Raw genomic sequence first — 20084 nt, forward strand, 5'->3', positions numbered from 1 at the left:
TAAAATATTTGAAGCAGCCTATGCAAATAGATTTTTAACAGATTATTTAGAACATTTTAAAATTCTTCCTGTTATTCAAAACGGGTTTAGAAAAAAGAAATCTACAAATACTGCTATTTCTGACTGTTTTCAATTTATTTATAAAGCATTAAATGATAAATTAAATGTATTGGGTCTTTTTTATGACCTTAGTCGTGCATTTCATACGGTTGATCGTAAACTCTTATTACAAAAATTGCAGGGTATTGGAGTACGTGGTATACCGTACAATTGGGCCCTATCTTATCTAAGTAATAGAACTCAAGTAGTCACAGTGGATAATGTAACGTCGACGCCACTTCAATGTACAATGGGTGTACCTCAAGGCTCAATACTAGGGCCTTTATTTTTCATTATATTTGTAAGTGACCTAAACACGTTTTGTTCAATACCAGATAAAATTGTTCAGTATGCTGATGATACCAATATTCTCATGTCTCACAGTGAACCTATACAACTGGTGGAAAATACCAATTTTGCGTCTGCTGAATTTAGCACATATTGTAAAAATAATGGACTCAAGCTCAACGTAACAAAAACACATTTTATGCGTTTTTTACCAAAAAAACTTAACTCCAAATTGCGACTTTTATTTACATGTGCATGGCAAATCAGTAGAAAGTTATACTACAACGAAATTTTTGGGGGTAACCCTAGATCATAAACTTACTTGGGAAACTCACGTGAAACATGTATCAGCAAAGTTAAGTACATGTAGCTATATAATGCGTAATTTAAGAGAAACTGTCTCATTTGATATATTGCGAATGATTTACTTTAGTTTAGTCCAGTCTGGCTTAATATTTTGGGGTTGCTCATCTCATTTTGAACGGGCATTTATAGCTCAAAAGAGAGTTTTAAGAAGTATGTATGGCGTTCCATTTTCGGAGAGTTGCAAGCCACTATTTAAGAAGGCTAATATTTTAACACTACCCAGCCTTTTAATTTTCCAATTAATATTGCACATTGAGGAAAACAAGCTTAAGTTTGACAGAAATGAGGACATTCACTCACATGGTACTAGAGGTAAATCAAATTTTCGACAACCTTTCTCTAGATTAGGTGTATCCCAACATGCACCTGAATATATTGGAATAAAATATTACAATAAAATAGTCAATATATTAAATCTCAGTAATTCTTCACATAAAGGTTTTCGCCAAACTGTGTATTCATTTTTAATGGACAACACATTCTATAGTATTGATGGATTTTTAAATTTTTAACATTTTTGCAACAACAGTTCTAAATTTTTATTTGTAACTTTTATTTCTTATTTATTTTATTGTAATCATTGTTTTATTTTAATCATATGTATTTTTACTATATATTGTACTCTATTGTACTAAAACTTTGACTAGTCCGATAAGATTTATACATTTTTTTTGTAAGAATTGTGTAAACTTTGTGGATGAATAAATTCTATCTATCTATGTAGCCCTCCTAGACATAGAATCACAACACAAATGAAGAATATGAAGAACTATTCAACAAGCTAGGTAACAAATTCATTGCTGGAGATGATTGGAATGCTAAGCATACAAATTGGGGTTCATAGCAACACTCAACACCCACATAATCAAACGACCTGAAATACCCAAGTTGACTTCCCCTAAAACCAACTGGTGTGAATTCAAGTACCAGCTTGACACGAATCTAAATCTTGGAATCAGACTAAAAGAAAAAGATGACATAGATAAAGCTATAAACCACTTCACCCGTCAAATTCAACAAGCTGCATATCGAGCTACACCATCAACTCCAAAGCAAGAAAATACAATATTAGACAACTAATAGTCGAAAAACGAAGAGCAAGAGGTAGATTGCAAAGGAGCTGCCATATTAATGACAAACACGAATATAATCGACTAACTAGAACTAGACAATTAAGAACAGTGCAAAATGATGAACCCAATGCCACATTTGAACACTACATTAGTACCTTGTCTAAAGAAGATCACTCAATATGGAAGGCAACAAAATACTTAAAGAGACCTACATAACACAACCCACCAAATAAAAAAGATGACGGTACTTGGGGAAGATCAGACCAGGAAAAAGCGACAACATTTGCAGGATAATTAGCTGGTATTTTTAAAGAACACCAAGCAGAGAATAATAATGATGGAATCTTAATAAGAGACTTCCTGGATATTGCTTGCCCTATGACGCCCCCAATAACACCCTTCAGTCCATCAGAAGTGAAACTAGAAATAGAAAAATGCAATAAGCACAAAGCACTTGAATTCGACCTAATAATAGGAACTGAAACCTCTTCTGAGAAGTGACATTGGTCATATTAATTACTATATACAATTGTTCACTCAGACTGACATATTTCCCAATCACATGGAAATTTACGGAAATAATAATGATTCACAAACCGGGTAAACCTCTAAATAAAACATCCTATCGACCAATCAGCTTGTTGCCGACAATGTCTAAGATCTTCGAAAGAATATTACTTGATAGACTGAATGATACTAGATGTAGAAATACCACCACCAGTTTGGTTTTAGAGAGAGACACTCCACAACACAACAGACTCATAGAATCACAAAAATCCTTACTGCTACTGAGGAAAAAAATATTGCACAGCAGCATTCTTAGATGTAGAAAAGGCATTTGGTAGAGTATGGCATACTGGACTCTTATAGAAACTCAAAAGTATTCTTCCCACCCCCTACTACCTACAGCAACTTCCACATATTTTCCCATTAACCCCTTCATGCCGGATCGTCATTCGGCAAGTCGGCTCGTATATACGGATTCAAGCGCTTACCGGGCGGCTTCGCGCGGTCGGTTAAAATACAGTATCACACTACAACTAATTAAAGTTAATGAAATAATAACACTAATTTTAGAAATAAAACTATTTTTATTTTAAATTTATTATTCTACATAGTATGCGAGTTAAATTAAATTTTATCCATAAAATGCCATTTTAAACAAAAATTATTAAAAAAGATAAATAAGATCATTCGGATGGAATTCCCCAGATTATTTTGTGCTTGACATCGCCCCAGTCTCGTAATCTGGGAAATTCCACCCGAATTATCTTGCAAGGGATAGTAAGGTAAGTTGTAAACAGCAGCACAGTAACTTCACCTCCCACACAATCCCATCAGTCAAACATCCAAACAACCTTATCACTTTATCACCAATCAAATTAACTAAATCTAATCTCCTTCTGGACATCACCCACTTTTGGGCGTGGTTTCCCCACTTTTAGATTTGAATAAGGTAATTCGGACGGAACAAAAATACCTGAAATATGATTCAGATGGTGGCCCGCCGTATATGGCGAACGAAAACTCATGATGCACCCGTGTGCATCACAGTATTGAGCGGACAGTCAAGCATGATGCACACAGGTGCATCACCATACCGAAGGGGTTAAATCAGGCATAATAGGGTAGAGTCCTCGGTCCTCTCCTTTACCTATTATTTACCGCAGATATCCCAACCACTGAAACAACCCAAATCTCAACTTTTGCTGATGGTAGGGGAGCCCAAGCGGGGATTTTTACAGTTACTCGAGCGCATCAGATTATGGTATGGGGAAAAATCTTGTACCCTGTAAATGTACCCCTTCTATATATTGAATCTTAATACAGGGGCGTTAGTTAAGGGGGGCCCGAAGGTACGGTAAGTTAAGTACATGCAAAACAGTGTATATTTAAAAAATCTGACGATTTGAGCGGGGCGTAAGGAAATGGGCGAGTCACAAAGTTTCACAAGAAAAAAGCGAATATTTCCCGAAATGAATGATAGATCAAAAAACTAAAAAATATGTCGTCAATATTTTTCAAAAATCTATCGAATGATACCAAACACGACTTCCCACCGAGAGGGGTGGGGGTAAATTTAATATTTTAAATACGAATCCCGCGATATGTCGCGAAATGAACATCAGATCGAAAAACTGAATAGATAGATAGATAGATAGAATTTATTCGTCTAGAAATTTATACAATGTATACAACATTACACAAATTTATCTGATTAGTCAAAAAATATTATATGTTATACAAATCGCACCCCTGCGAGAAAAGTAACACAAACCAAAAATACTGAAGTTGAGATAAATCAACTTAAAGATTGCTGTAAAACTTATCCTCATATTTTAAAAGGTTTTTGCTAAAAACAGTTATATTGGTTGATTATGTTATATTGTATAGCATTATTGTATGCACATGTAGGTCTACTTTTGTGGAATTTGCGTCATTATCAGGTAGATATAGGTAGGGTCTTTGAGTTATGTCACTTTTCTTGCTTTATTTGTTTATTTTTTTGTTATGATCCTGTACTGTTAGTTACTTTATAACACCAAACCATTGTATATTTTAACTGACTGTAACATAATACGACTATCAGACCTTATACAAACTGGAAAACTACAGCTTAAGGAAGATTAAAAAATAAAACACGTCGAAAATTATTGATTTATTAGAAAAATACAAAACGCAAAATTAACACAATTTAATAAAGAATAACTAATAAGATACAACTAAAGTCATCAATACAATTACAACTAAACATAGAACTAAAGTAATTAATGCAATTAAAGTAATTAACGCAACGTCGAAAATTGATTTATTAGAAAAATACAAAACGCAAAAATGAATACAATTTAATAAAGAACAACTAATAAGATACAACAAACTAAAGTAATTAATGCAATTTAAGAAAACATAGATTCATAGATGGGCTTATACAATGTAGGAATGCTTTTCGCTGAGATAAGTGATTCAATATGAGCTTTCTTTAGAGCAGAAATTTGCATTTTTTTCTTATACGCTGCAACGCACTCCGGTGTAGAGATCTGCATGCTTCTTCTGTTATGATTGACGTTGATCTGCGCAAATTCTTTTTGCTCGTATGTAGTTTTTACAAAAATAATGCCTGGGTTATTCTTCTGCACTTTAAGTATTTTTATGTCACTTGTTCGGATCAGTTCATTGTCCGATAATTTATTATAGTTTGAACCTATTTGCTGAGACAGTGTCTTCAAATCCATAAAGTCCTGGTAACCTTATTCTGTTACTTTATACGGATTTCCCTTTTTTCTTGCAGACTGAATTAATCTGACGTAATCAGTGGGAATATATATGGGATCTGATTTAAGTGCTCGCTTAATCTGCTTTTCTATGACAGAATGAACATTATCTCCTTCATTTTGCGTGTGACCTGCAATTAGAAATTTATGTGTAATAGATTTAATATTATATTTTTGTACAGCGTATAGGTACATTCCCATTATAAACTTGTTCTTTTGCTGACCACAGCAATTGTCTGAATAAAGTATGATTTCAAGATTATTGTTGTTGGTGGCGTTGGCTTTTTCTTCTAGGTATTTCAGAATGCAAGAACCTATCTCTATTGCTCCTCGAGCACCTTCACCTTCATGCCAAAAAAAAACACTGTACATTATCTGACTATAGTTCAGTGACAGTTAAATTGTAGCTATTAATTTTGCTTTTATAATAAAATGTTGATGAATTCCCTCTTGGTGCAGGCAGAACTGCTTGAAGGTCGTAGGTAGCAACTATAATGTTTCCTTCGCTTAGTACTGCTCTTTTTTTATCTTCCTCTTTCTCTGCCCTGGATAGAACTTTTTCCCTTAAATGTGTATCATATTTCTGATTTAATACCACTTTTTCGTCTTCTGTGGCATTGTTGTAAGAGTTGCAAAGATCACACATATCTTTTTTCGGGGTGAAAAATGATATATTAAAGTTGTTGTTGAAAATTCGTGAATACATTGTGATATTTGCATAAGGAACGTTTTTTTGAATACATTCATTTTTATAGTCGCGGTGTAAGTCAGCCAGACTTTTCCCACCTTCTATATATTCTCGGGTACTTTGTGCACGGAGGTAATGGCTTTCGATTCTTGGTATACTATTAATATGATCAATAACACCATCTTTTATTGCGGAATCAACTTGAGGGTGGTGTCCGTGCTTTCCCCTAAGATCTTCTTGAAGAAATCCTTCGTTTAATTTAGCTATCACAGTTCTAATAGGTCGATCAGATATGTCCAATGTGGCCTTGAAAAATAATTTGCAGACACGTACCTTAACGTTGCTAATCAAGAAATGAAACGCATGGTTGCACTGGCGTCTGCTTCCTTCTTTCCTATACTGATATTGAGGTTTAATAGGAGTTATACTTCTAGAGATAAATTCTCGCTGAGATTGCAGATTTCCAAGTGACCAGTATTTGTTAAATATTTCTAGCCTTTTAGGTTCGTCTATTTTGTTTGAGCATTGTAGTTTGCATTGTTCTCTACAGGCTGGCCGTAAATTTGTTGCAGGAAACTTTGTTTTACGGACTGATGATGATTCATATGATTTTCGATTTCGATTTTGATTTCGATTTCTTCCATTCAACCGGATTTTCTTTTCTTTTTTTACATTTTCTCCTGTCATCTGCTTGAGTATTATCTATCTCTATTTCTTCCTCCTGCGATGTTGTTGGCGATGCACTTGATACGTCAGAACCAGAATGTGACATACGAAAATCTGGATCCAAGTCTGAATCATCCACATTTTCATCTGACGATTCGTTTTGTTGTTTTGTTGATGTAACCCGTTTCAATCTGAACCTCAATGTATGGTTGTTTTCAGTACATTCCCATCTAGAATGCGTACCTTGATCTTCTGGTACTGTGGCTACTAATTCTACCTCTGCAGTTTGTTCGATGTGTATTTCATGACATTCAGGTACTGGGTTGCTCGGTTCTATTTCTTTTGAATAATTTTCTTGTTCTTCTGGTACTATGTTTCCCAATTTTATTTCTGTTGTTGAGTTTTTTTGTTCGATGTCTACTTGGTTACATTGTGGTACTATAGTGCTGGATTTTATTTCGTTTGCAACATTTTCATGTTCTTCTGGCACTATGTCTTCCAATTCTACTTCTTTAGTTGAATTTTTTTGTTTGACGTCTGCTTCATAACATTCTAGCACTGTGGTGCTAGATTTTAGGTCATTTGAACCAATTTTTTGTTCCATAGCTTGCCCCATTTTAATGGCTCCAGCAGTCAGTGCCAGTAATTTACTACCTCTACTTCCTTGCTGGGAGTACATGATAAATCTGTAAAAACCGAATTTTCTGAAGATATGCTTGTAAAAATATCTACGTAAATATATTATGAAATTAATGTTAGAAACATGAAAACGAAAATTATTATTATGAAAACTTACACGAAAGTATTAGTAAAGGAAAGTATAAAATAAGCAGTTTTTTTTATTAACTTTGTAGGTTAGGTTTTGTGTAATTAGTTTAATGTTACTAAGATAATATTACTAATTATGACCGTATAAAAAATTACATTAAACTTACCTTATTCACGAAAAGTGGCACAACTCAAAAGTGACGATTTTCTTGATTGGTTTAGGAACACCTTCCAGTCCTAACGCTGAAGTGACACTGTTCTTGCTGTAGCGAATGACGAACTAGCCTTCGATAAAAGTGACACAACTGCCCTCACGTGGACAAATTTATAGTTAGAGATGTGGCGGTTTTCGTGAACGCTGGGACACTTCATTGATACGTTTCCATGGCATAACCCCAAAATTTCCAATTTTGACTTGTGTCATTTTTCTTGCCGGCGTGCGAAATGTATACACATCAAAAAATTAGTACATTAAAATTTACAAAAAAAGAATAATACATTACACGAAACACATTAAAAATTTAAAAATTCTTCAATACTGTAAAAAGCATGGCTAACTAGAAATGTTTTTAGATTTTGTTCAAAGCATTTAATAGTGCCAAGATGCATCTTATGTGTCACCGACATGTCACTGAACTTATTAAAACATTTGATCCCAATGTAGGTAGGAGCATGCTGTGCCACTCCCAGGCGGGAAAAAGGCTGGTGTATGTTATCCTTGAGGCGTGTGTTATGTGAATGTAGATCAGCGTTCCTAAGGAATGTTTGCTCATGTTTTTTATATACATTATTAGTTGTAAAATATATAGGCTAGGAAGAGTCAAGATGTTAGCTTTTATAAATAGTGGTTTACATGATGTAGTTGGTGATACTTTAAACATAGTTCGTAGTATTTTTTTTGAGATATAAAAGCTCTATTCATGTATGGAGATGAGCCCCAAAATATTAAGCAGTACTGAAGGACTGACTGTACCAAGCCATAGTACATTAGTTTTAATATATGGAAGGATACAGTATCCCTTATATTTCTAATTACATAACAACGACTACTTAGTGTCGAGGTTACTTTATCTATTTGATCTTCCCAACTTAGCTTTGGATCTAGCATCAGTCCTAAAAATTTTATTACTTCAGCATTTTGAATGGACTTGTGATCAATATTATAGATAAGGATCATAGTCAGGGGCTATATTCTTTGGTAAAAATCTCATGAAACTGGTTTTTGTTATATTTAATTTAAGGCCGTTGTCTTTGCAGTACTTACTAAATTCCTAAGATGCTGTATTTCCCTTGCTAACAAGCTGATCAAATTGATGATGTAATATAATGAAGATTGTATCATCTGCATATTCAATAATTTGACTAGGAGTAGTGCAAACTTGGTTGATATCGTTGATAAAAACAATAAAGAAGAGAGGACCAAGAACCGAACCTTGTGGTACCCCCACAGAAGACTTCATTGGATCTGATAGTGTACCATCTAATATTATTGTTTGCAGACGATTTGACAAATATGATCTTACCCAGTCATGTGGTATACCTCGAACTCCCATGCCTTCCATCTTCATCCGAAGCAGCCTGTGATCCACCATGTCGAAAGCACAACTGAGATCATAAAAAAGACGCAACGTGTTCTGTTTTTCATTTAGAGCTTCATAGATACAATTAAGACAGTCATCAACAGCACTTACAATAGATTTGCCTTTCCTGAACCCGTTTTGGACATCTGGCAGTAAATGAAATGCTTCTAGATAGCTTGTTAGTCTTTCACAGAATGCCAGTTCAAACAACTTTGCAATCTGACTGGGTATACAAATCAAACGGTAATTCTCAATATTACTTGCAGAACCTTTATTTTTAAAAATTGGAAATCTCTTGGATTCCTTTATATTGGGAAATTGGCCTGTCGTAAAAGATTCGTTGATTAAATGTGACAAGGGTTCACATATGTGACTGGCAACATATCTTATAACCTTACCATTGATTTCATCTAAACCTTCAGCATGTTTAGATGTGGTCTTACTTATAAGTGACAGCACTTCTGCAGGTGTAGTTGGAGAAAGAAAGAAGGTCTTGGAAAATTGATTAATTTTCATGAGATAATTTGGAGTTGAGTTATTATTATTTTTATTGATGAAATAGTTATTTATCAGGTTGGCTTTATCTTTAGTTTTTATATTTTCATTGTCATTTATTTTAATTGTATTTGCTAATGTAGGTTTATTTTTATTTTGATTTTTATTGATGATTTTCCAACTTTCTTTTATCATGTTGTTGCTATTTTCTATACGTGCATTATTTCTTTGTTTTAAAAACTGCTGTTTGATTTGTTGATATTGTTTTTTAAAAGTATTATATCGTTCTGTATAAAATGGACTATTTAACCTTTTGCGTAATACATTCATTTCGCACAGCATATTATGCATTTCTTTGATGCGTTTATGGCGGGTTGACACGATCCAAGTGTACTTCGTCCAAGTCCACTTGGATGCTGCGCGCGCAATACTTGGATGCTACTTTGATCGTATGAGCGGTTTGACACGTTCCAAGTGTGTTTCATCTTCATCCAAGTCCACCCTCCTAGTCTACTTGGACGCTGCGCGCGCAACGCTTGGAAGCTCCTTCGACCGTGTCACTACCCTCGTCAAGTATATTTCCATCAACAGGTTCTATCCAAGTCGCATCCAAGTTTAGTAGGACGGTGGCCAACTTTCTTCCAAGTAGCATCAAAGTACAGTTACAATGGCGTGGCATCGGAAAATATAAAACGGGATATAAGTACAAATAGAAGAATATAAGTAGTTAAATACAGCACCTAGAGACTTGCAGTTTTTTTGCATTATGTTCAGGATGACGTCAGAAAAAAAGTCTACTATAAAAAAATAAATGAAAATGCATAATTGCACTGTAAAGTGCATAAAATGCATCCAAAATTGCATAAATATAAAAATAAAGTCAAAATCAGTATACTAAGGAACAAAATTTATTATTTGGGGGGTTTTTGGGGTCACTGAATACGATTACGTCATCAGAACTGAACCCCGGATCACCTGGTGCCCAAGGTCACGGCAAGAGACGTCATCTTCTGGAGTTTCGATGGTTTTCGGCATTAAATCGATGCAAACGGATTACTAATGGGTTTTAGTGGTCGCTAAATACATTGTCAGATATAAATAAAGTTTATATAAATTTGATATATACATAATAGACGAGGGCATTTAGCACAAAATAAATAAATTTTAAATACAGCACCTAGAGACTTGCAGTTTTTTGCTCTATGTTCAGGATGACGTCAGAAAAAAAATCTACTAATCAAAAATGGATGGAAATGCATAATTGCACTTTAAAGTGCATAAAATGCATCCAAAAGTGCATCAACATGTCAAAATCAGTGTACTAAGGACCACATTTTGTTATTCGGTGGTTTTTTGGGCCACTGAACACGGGTACGCCTCAAAACCGACCCACGGATCATCTGGTGCCCAAGGTCACTGCAAGGGCGTCGTCTTCTGAAATTTCGAGGATTTTTGGCACTAAATTGATGTGAACGGATTACTCATGGGTTTTTGAGGTCGCTAGACACGAATATGCGATCAGAATTGATCTCCGGAGTACCTGGTGCCCAGGGTCGCTACTAAGGCACGTCGTCTTTTGGGGTTTCGAGAGTTTTCAGCATTTAATTGATGCGAATGGATTACTGGAGGGTTTTTGAGGTTTCTACATACGAACATGTCATTACAACCGACCCCCTCTGCACCTGGAGCCCAAGGTCACTGCAAGAGACGTCCTATTCTGGAGTTTTGAGGAATTTCGGCATTAAATTAGTAAAAATGAATTACTCGGAGGTTTTTGAGGTCGATAAACACGAATATGCCATCAGAACAGACAAGGTCACTGCAAGAGACATCATCTTTTGGAGCCTCTAGGGCATTCGACAAATTGATGCAAACGGATTGCTTATGATTTTTTGGGGTCGCTAAACACAAATATGCTATCAGAATTGAATTCCGGGCTACCTGGTGCCCAGGATCGCTACTAAGGCACGTCATCTTCTGGATTTTTGAGTGTCTTCAGCATTAAATTGATGCGAGTGGATTACTCAAGGGGTTTGAAGTTGCTAAACCTGAATACGCAATCAGAATCGACCTCCAGAGCACCTAGTGCCTAAGATCATAGCAAGGGACGTTATTTCTGGAGTTTCAAAGGTATTCGGCATTTAATTGATACAAATGAATTGCTGAAAGGTTTTTGAGGTCGCTTAAGACGAATATGCTATTAGAACCGACCACTGGTGCCAAGGATCACAACAAGGGGCGTCATCTTCTGGAGTTTCGAGTGCCTTTGGTACTACATTGATGCAAATGGATTACTCATGCGTTTTTGGGGTTGCTGAATATGAATACGCCATCAGAACAGACACCGGTGTACCTGGTGCCTAAGGCACGTTATCTTCTGGAGTTTCTAGAGTTTTTGGTACTAAATTGATGCAAAAAGGTACTCTTATGTTTTGGAGTGAATACGAATATGACTTAGATGAAATACTTTGGAGTATCTAGTGACCACGAAGGATCACACTATCAAAATAAAATATAATAAATCGATTTTGAAATAAATGAAGGAAAAACGCTGTCAGATATAAATTTAGTTTATATTTATAAAGAATTAAAAGATTGTATAGCATAACATAGTTATTTTAATAAACAGTCCAAGTAAAATAGCAAAAATGTTACCAATTTGAACGTTTTCTTTGAACAGAAACTCAAAAAATTCCGAGTACTCGGTGTGTACCAATTTAGTGTCGGAATGCCTCAAAATTCTAAAACATGATGTTCGTAGCAGCCACTCTTGCCACTAGGAACGCGGGGGGTCGGTTCTGATTTGATATTCGTGTTCAGCAAACCCAAAAACCTATGAGCAATTTGTTTGCATCAATTTAGCACCGAAATTTCTCGAAATTCTATAAGATGATATACTTTAGTCACCAGGTGCTCTGGTGTCTGTTCTGATGGTATATTCGTATTCGAAATGTGTTTTCGATCGAAAACTCTTGAAAATCCAGACGGTAACGTGCCTTAGGCTTATAGGTACTCCGATGTCTGTTCTGATGGCGTACTTGTGTTCAGCAATCCCAAGAACCCGTTAGTAACCCGTTTGCATCAACTTAGTACCGAAAACTCTCGAAACTCCAGAAGATAACCTGCCCAAGGCGCCAGGTGCCCTGGTGTCTGTTCTGGTGGTGCATTCGTGTTCAACAACCCCAAGAACCCATGAGTAATCTGTTTGCATCAATTTAATGCCGAAACCCTCCGAAACTCCAGAAGATGACGTCCCTTGCAGTGGCCATGGTCACCAGGTGCTCCGTGGGTTTGTTCTAATGGCATATTCGTGTTTGGCGACCTCAGAAACCCCCGAGTAATCCATTTGCATCCATTTTATGCCGAAAACCCTCGAAAATCCAGAAGATGACGAGCCTTAGTAGCTATACTGGACAACGGGTGCTCCGAAATTAAATTCTGATGACATATTCGTGATTAGCGACCCCAAAAACCCAAGAAATCCGTTTGTATCAATTTAATACCGAAAGCCCTCCAGAAGATGACGTCCCTTGCAGTGACTTTGGGCACCAGGTAATCCGGTGGTCTGTCCTGATGGTATATTCGTGTTTAACGACTTAAAAACCCCCGAGTAATCCATTTTTATCAGTTAAATGCCGAAATCTCTCAATCTCCAGAAGAGGACCCCCTTGCAGTGACCTTTGGGCTCCAGGTGCACAGAGAGTCGGGTTTGATGGCATATTCATATTTAGCGAATTCAAAAACCCGTAAGTAATCCGTTTGCATCAATTTGATACCGAAAGCCCTCGAAACTCGAAGATGACGTCCCTTACAGTGACCTTGAGCACCAGGTGATCCTAAGGTCTGTCCTGATGGCATCTTCGTATTTAACCACCTCAAAAACCCCCGAGTAATCCAGTTACATCAATTTAGTGCCGAAATCCATCAAAACTTTAGACAATGACATGCCTTTGTAGCGACCCTGGGCACCAGGTAACCTGAGGGCAATTCTGATGACATATTTGTGTTTAGCGACCTCAAAAATCCGTAAGTAATCCGTTTGCATCAATTTGATATCGAAAGCCTTCGAAACTCCAGAAGATGACGTCCCTTGCAGTAACCTTGAGCACCAGGTGATCCAGATGTGTGTTCTGATGGCATATCCGTGTTTAACCACGTCAAAAACCCCCCCGAATAGTCCAGTTACATCAATTTAGTGCCGAAATCCATCGAAACTCCAGACGATGACCTGTCTTTGTCGTGACCCTGAGCACCAGATACTCCGATGGTCAATTTTGATGGCGTAATCGTATTCAGTGACACCAAAATCCCCCAAATAATAAATTGTGTTCCTTAGTATACTGATTTTGACTTTTTTTATATTTATGCAATTTTGGATGCATTTTATGCACTTTATAGTGCAAGTATGCATTTCCACCCATTTTTGAATAGTAGACTTTTTTTCTGACGTCATCCTGAACATAATGCAAAAATCTCTAGGTGCTGTATTTCAAAATCTATTTATTCGGGTGTTTTTAGTGCTAAATGGCCTGGTCTATGTACACTTTGTGTATTGTTATGTATGTACAATATCCGTTACTTGACGTTACATTATGTGAGTTCACTACATGATAATTGAATATGATTTATGCACATGTTCATACAATTTATTTTTCTCTCATATTTGTATCAACTTTTTAAATTTTTGGATTGAACATTTGTAATAGTTGTTCAAATTATTCGGTAGTTATTTTTAAATAGTTTTTAAATGTATCTTAATCTTCATTTTTACTACTTCACTTAGAAAATTAGATGAAGCTCCACACGCCTGACGTATCCAATTAAGAATCCAAATTTTCCTTTTTTTCTTTTTAATTTCTATTTCTGGATCTGAAGCTCATGTATTAACATATCAGCAGTACTTAACCACTTGAGTACCCTCCATAATCACTTTCGCCATCTTTGCAATGGTTATTTGTTATTTTATTTGACATCCAAGTAATTTACACGATCAAAGTAGCTTCCAAGTAGCACGTGCAGCGTCCAAGTTGACTTGGACGGAGTACACTTGGATGCAACTTGGATCGTGTCAACCCTGCTTTAGGAAACTTATTTTTGCTATACAATTTGGCTGGTTTTTGTATTTTAGGAAAAATTGTGTTATCCATCCATCCAATGGCACTACAGCCCAAATCGAGCCTTGGCCTCCTTCAAGAAGCTTCTCCAATCATTTCGATTTACCGCTGTTCGAAAATTGTGTTATAATGATATAAAAACGTTCCATAAAATGCTGATATTTTATCGTTGAAAGTGATATCTGAATAAGTTTCATCCCAGGTTTCCCTAGATAATATATTTCGGAAAACATCCATATTAGATTCCATAAAATTACAGGTTTGAAAGGAGTGATTACAGTTATGCATTAATGGGACAATGAAAGAGCCTATTTGATATGTATGATCAGAGAGAAATGAGTCAACTACTTCTATGTTATTTAAGTCCAAACTACTAAAAAAATTGTCAATACATGTTGAAAATGTGTTTGTTATCCTATATTTATACTAATATACTTATTCAATATTTTTGAAAAATCTATCGAATGGCAGCAAACACGACCCCCCACGAAAGTGGGAAGGGGGGCTACTTTAAAATCTTAAATGGGAGCCCCCATTTCTTTATTGCAGATTTGGATTCCTTACGTAAAAATAAGTAACTTTTATTCGAGACATTATTTCGAATTATGGACAGATGGCTCTATAATAAAAAAAAAAAAGATTGTTGGAAATGGAAAATTAAATTAAAAATGGAAAGTCCCCACTAAAATGGAAAACTTTACTTAACTTTTTTTGATTTTAGGACCTACTCGTCACAACCCAATAGGTCCCCAAAGCGCTCGAGTGACTGCACATTTAGCATACTTTGCTCCCCTGCTATGATGACACCACCATAATCGCTGTCCATGAAGACCCCATTATCACGTCTGTACAACTGCAAAACCACCTTGACCAATTGGGAACATGCCTCAACAAATGGAAGGTGAAAGTAAATGAAACAAACTCAACCCAAGTTACATTTATAAACCGAAGGGATATATGTCCAGCAATAACATTAAAGGATACACAATTACCAGTCAGCACACAAGTCAGATATTTGGGACTAACCCTTGACAAAAGATTAACATGGAAGCCGCACATTCAAGCCAAGAAAACCCAGATCAACATCAAAATATAACAAATGAGCTGGCTTATTGGTTGAAAATCAAAACTTAACACATTCACGGACACGCTGTCATTGTATACACGTATTCTTATGGAGTAAATGACTTCATATGCAGTCATGACCGTGAATGTGTTAATATTGAAAATAAACTGCTTTTCTGTATAAATCTATGATAAAACCAATTAGGACACTTGGTGTTCAATAGGGAACTTGCACATTTCTTTCATTACATAATAATGTTCAGTTTTGTATAAAAATGAGATTTCCAAAATTTCACGCTTCAAAAACTCATAATAACTTAGAAGTACAAATTTAAAGTCTTCTGTATTTTAAAATAGTTCAAACGACCCGTGACGTCACACAATTTAACTATATGATTCTGTTTATGGTTATATTTAGGTACTTATATTATTCTGTTTCTTCTTTAGTTTATTGGCCTCCACCTACTTGGGTATTTGGCCAGCTCGTCGTGGCGGAATAAAGGAAAAATATTTATATTCATGACATTTATCGTATGTCATTGTAATAATATATATCAGTTTGTTGAGATTGGAGTTTGATATAGTTATTGAAGGAAAGAAGGTTTACTATGGAAAATAAAACCATTCTGTAAAAGTACAAATTTTCTATGAATAGTTCAAACAATCAAAAACACTTATAAAAACTGCATTTTCTACTGACGTTTATGTCTAATTTAAAATTATATACAATTTTGTTTACTTTGTTGATTCAGAATGAAGATTCAAAAATTCAAAAGATTAAACTTTTTTATCTTTGATACATGTTTTAAATTATGTTCTGTTGTGATTTAGGTATAACATTTTTTTCACATTTAAAATTTTATGCAAGTTCCCTATTCTGGGGTTGCTTAAAGCCATCAAATATCAAGATAATACAAAGAGTCCAGTCAAAAATATTGAGAATAATCAACATGCCCTGGTATATAAGCAATAAAACCCTACACGAGGACTCAGCTACACCTTTCGTAGAGGAAGAAATTCAAAGGATCACAAAGAGCTACCTTGATGGACTGAGAAGTCATCCAAATGATGAAGCAATACTACTAAACGCTTCTCCCGAATTCGCAAGACGACTGAAGAAACTTTGGCCAACAGATTTAATAAATTAAATATATTATGATCTAATGTAAAAAATATAATAGGAGGGTTCCCACAGGGCAGTTTCTCCCTTATGTTTAACATTCAAACAAAGCAGATTGTAAATTAAAATATGTAATATAACAAATAAAAAAAAAACAGAATAAATCATAAACCTACCTTCATCGACTTCATTCTCTAAACTTCTTGCAGATGTACCTGGCTGAGGCTGAGCAATAAAAGATGTAATCAATGATTGGTTAGATAGAGTATCATATTTTTCTTTATGACCATTGCTTGAATTGTGTTTAATTAAAGCCTCCTTTCCGCTTGTTATATTAATATTTTTGTTGCAACACTTACATGTTGCATATTGTACAGATATTTCGCTTTTTTGTAACCATCCTTCAAACTCGGGCAGCTGTTCCCATTCTTTTTTATATTTTTGAAGGTATTTGGTTTTTTTAATTTTCTTTTGTTCACGTAGTTCACTATTAGAAATGGACATTTTTAACAACACAGTTTTAATTTTTTTGGATAAGAGAAATCGTAACTATAACGTAACGTAATAAGTACATATAAACAAAACAAAAAATGTCTATTTGTAAACAACGAAGGTAGCGATAGAAGTTTAGGGCGCGAAGTAAGTTTAGGTTAGGTTACCGTCACACAAAACCATAGATATATAATACTCTAGATTGCGCCCTGTCATCTTAAAATGGGTGACGCTTGCGACAGAGATAAATGAGCCTATTTGGTCGGTAGTCTCTTTTTAATTTAAGGGGAATATCGACGACGTGACTATCCCACTTTATCGAGTAATATGTGTTGACAGTTGGAGCGGGTGGTGACGAGAAATGGTCTTTGGTCTTCGGACGTGGATAATCGTGGTTCGAATCCCATACCAACTTTACCTTTTTTATTTTTATTTAATCAATATTGCGTTTATTAGATATTTTTACATCTGAAAAATGGACCTAAGTAAATCTAGCAGATAATAAATGTATGTAAGTTAATATTGGAATACATAATTTGTGAACTGTATATGTATAGTAAAATAAAAGTCATTCGTTATTAATATAAATTCGTCCTTATTCGAATGATGTGAATAATGTTTGTTTTGCTTCTACTTTTTTAAAAAATTGTAACAATAGTTTCATAAATAAAAATAATGTCTAATTACTTATAATTGAATCGGTCATTTCAAAAACAGCAAAGTCCACAATTTTCAGAAACTAACTTTTTGAAGTTATACTTCTTTACGGGCGTAATGACGGTGAAATTTTATATGGGAAAACCTAGCGACCGGGCGCATGCGCATTATAACTTTGTTCTGATTGGATGTTCAAATGACATGACAAAAATTATCCAATATGGCAGCTGTGGCACAGCTGTGGGACTGTGTTTGGTTATAATGTATGCTTGTTGCGTTTTAAAATTTGTAGGAAGAGAAACAACAAACAAAAAGTTAGTTAATGGTTATACTGCCTTTTTAAATAGTTTTCATATTATATTTTTGGACTTATTTACATAGAAGAGATGATTGTTGCATGCCAATGTGAAAGCTCATCAAACTGTGCCTAGTATGAGTGCCGCAGATCTCGCTTATTCAAAGCTAAAGAATCTTTCACTGGTAAGTGTTTTATAAATAGTTGATCAAATTTTGTTATGATATTTGAACATAGCCACTTTGCACGACGCAAGTGATTGCGAAATGTATAGTCGTTATACGGGCTCCGATACCTACCTTGAACCTACCAAAATACATAAGTAGTATGTAATACTTTTTTTTACATAATTTGATTACCATCAAAATTTATATCAATATTCACCTAATATATTGTCTTCTTACCCTATGTTTTGTTGTATTTTTTCAATTCTAAATCATTTCAATTCAAAATCAAAATAATTTGATTTACATAAGTTAAAAATGTCAAAAGGTTAATCTGTTTAGTTAGACGATCTTCGCACATAATGACAAGCTGCCTCTGTGGTGCAGTTTTAATGCGGGTGAATCCCAATACAACGCAAATACCAGCCGCGTGGTAAGTTGGTTCGAATCCCAATAGAAACTTTTATTTTTTTATTTTTTTTATACATTTTATGATTGTAAGTATATTTATTATATAATTTTATTTTCAGAAAATACGTATTTAGTTAAAAATTTTTCCGACAATTAATGTTCAGAAATCATTTGTGGCATTTTTAATGTGTTTGTGTGTGTTTTATTTTTTTATTATTTTAATTTTTGGCACTGTTTTAATAAAAATGTTTGAGAAGTATTAAGTATAAATTAATTTAATATTTAAATAAAATATAAATAAAAAGTATATTAATTTCGTTTATAATCATATAATCATATAATAGAAGTATAACTTCTTACGTGCGTACAAAGTACACACACATTCTTTTGAGAGGAATAGACTCCTTTAAGATAAACGTTGTGTGCAAAAACGACACCAGTAAAGTAAAAACATTAGGAACAAAACTACAATAACTCTGAATTTTGATGTCATCCATTTCATCCATCTTTCGACTAATAGTTAGTTTTCTTTGCTCTTCTGTAAAATTAGGAATATGTGACTCGTGTTGTTTTTGAAATGACCGATTCAATTAATAAATCGATGGTACATTATGTTGATATTAATTATTGGTAATTTTTTACAAATATTTTTAAAAATTACTTTAAACTATTCTACCATTAACTTATTAAAAAAAATAACATTGGCTTTTATATTTTTAAAAATCTATAGGTTCCTACACAGTTTTTCTTATTTGTTATATATTTCTTTGCATAGATTTATTTTAGAGATGTAATAATATCTAATAAATTGATTAATTTAAAAATAAAAAAGTACAGATTGGTATGGGATTCGAACCACGATTATCCATGTCCGAAGACAAAAGACCAGTTCTCGTCGCCATCCGCTCGAACTGTCATAACGTTTAAATAACACTCAATAGAGTAGGATAGTGACGTCGTCGATACTTCCCTTGAATTAGAAAGAGACTACCGACCTGATAGGCTCATTTATCTCTGTCGCAACCGTCACCCATTTTAAGATCGCAGGGCGCAATCTAGAGTATTATATATCTATGCACAAAACTTGGAGTAGGTCAAGCCATGAAGTTGAAACTTGGCAACATCTATTGGTAGACCGATTAATTCTGACAGTTCTCATTTGTTTTTAAATAATTTTCACTGTATTTACAGAGAAACTGAAATATTTTACAATATTTCGTGCTCCAAATTACAAATAACATTAAAAGGTATGTTATTAAGATGATTTTAGTTCAATATAATATATTTTTATATAAACTTGCGTGCATATAGATATCCGTCCACTTAAAATTTTGCCATTTTTAATGTCTTATATTTTCTAAACCTGTTGGCAGATTTAAGCGATTTTTTTAATATGTTATAGCCTAATTCCTTAACAATACCGCTGTAATAATATTGTTGCTAACCAGTTAAATTTTTATGGTGTACCGGG

General features: G+C 34.6%; 1 protein-coding gene across 1 annotated transcript in view; it reads right to left on the minus strand.

Moving 5' to 3' along the window:
• Positions 1–17592, minus strand: part of LOC126892716 (uncharacterized) — a 34774-nt gene extending 17182 nt beyond the window's left edge. The window contains exon 1 of the mRNA XM_050662354.1: positions 16771–17592. Coding sequence (XP_050518311.1) covers positions 16771–17098 — 328 coding nt within the window. The 5' untranslated portion in view covers positions 17099–17592. The remainder of the gene's footprint in view (positions 1–16770) is intronic.
• Positions 17593–20084: the final 2492 nt, after the last annotated feature.

This window comes from Diabrotica virgifera, chromosome 9 (assembly GCF_917563875.1).
Source record: "Diabrotica virgifera virgifera chromosome 9, PGI_DIABVI_V3a".
In the NCBI taxonomy this organism is placed as follows: Eukaryota; Metazoa; Arthropoda; class Insecta; order Coleoptera; family Chrysomelidae; genus Diabrotica; species Diabrotica virgifera.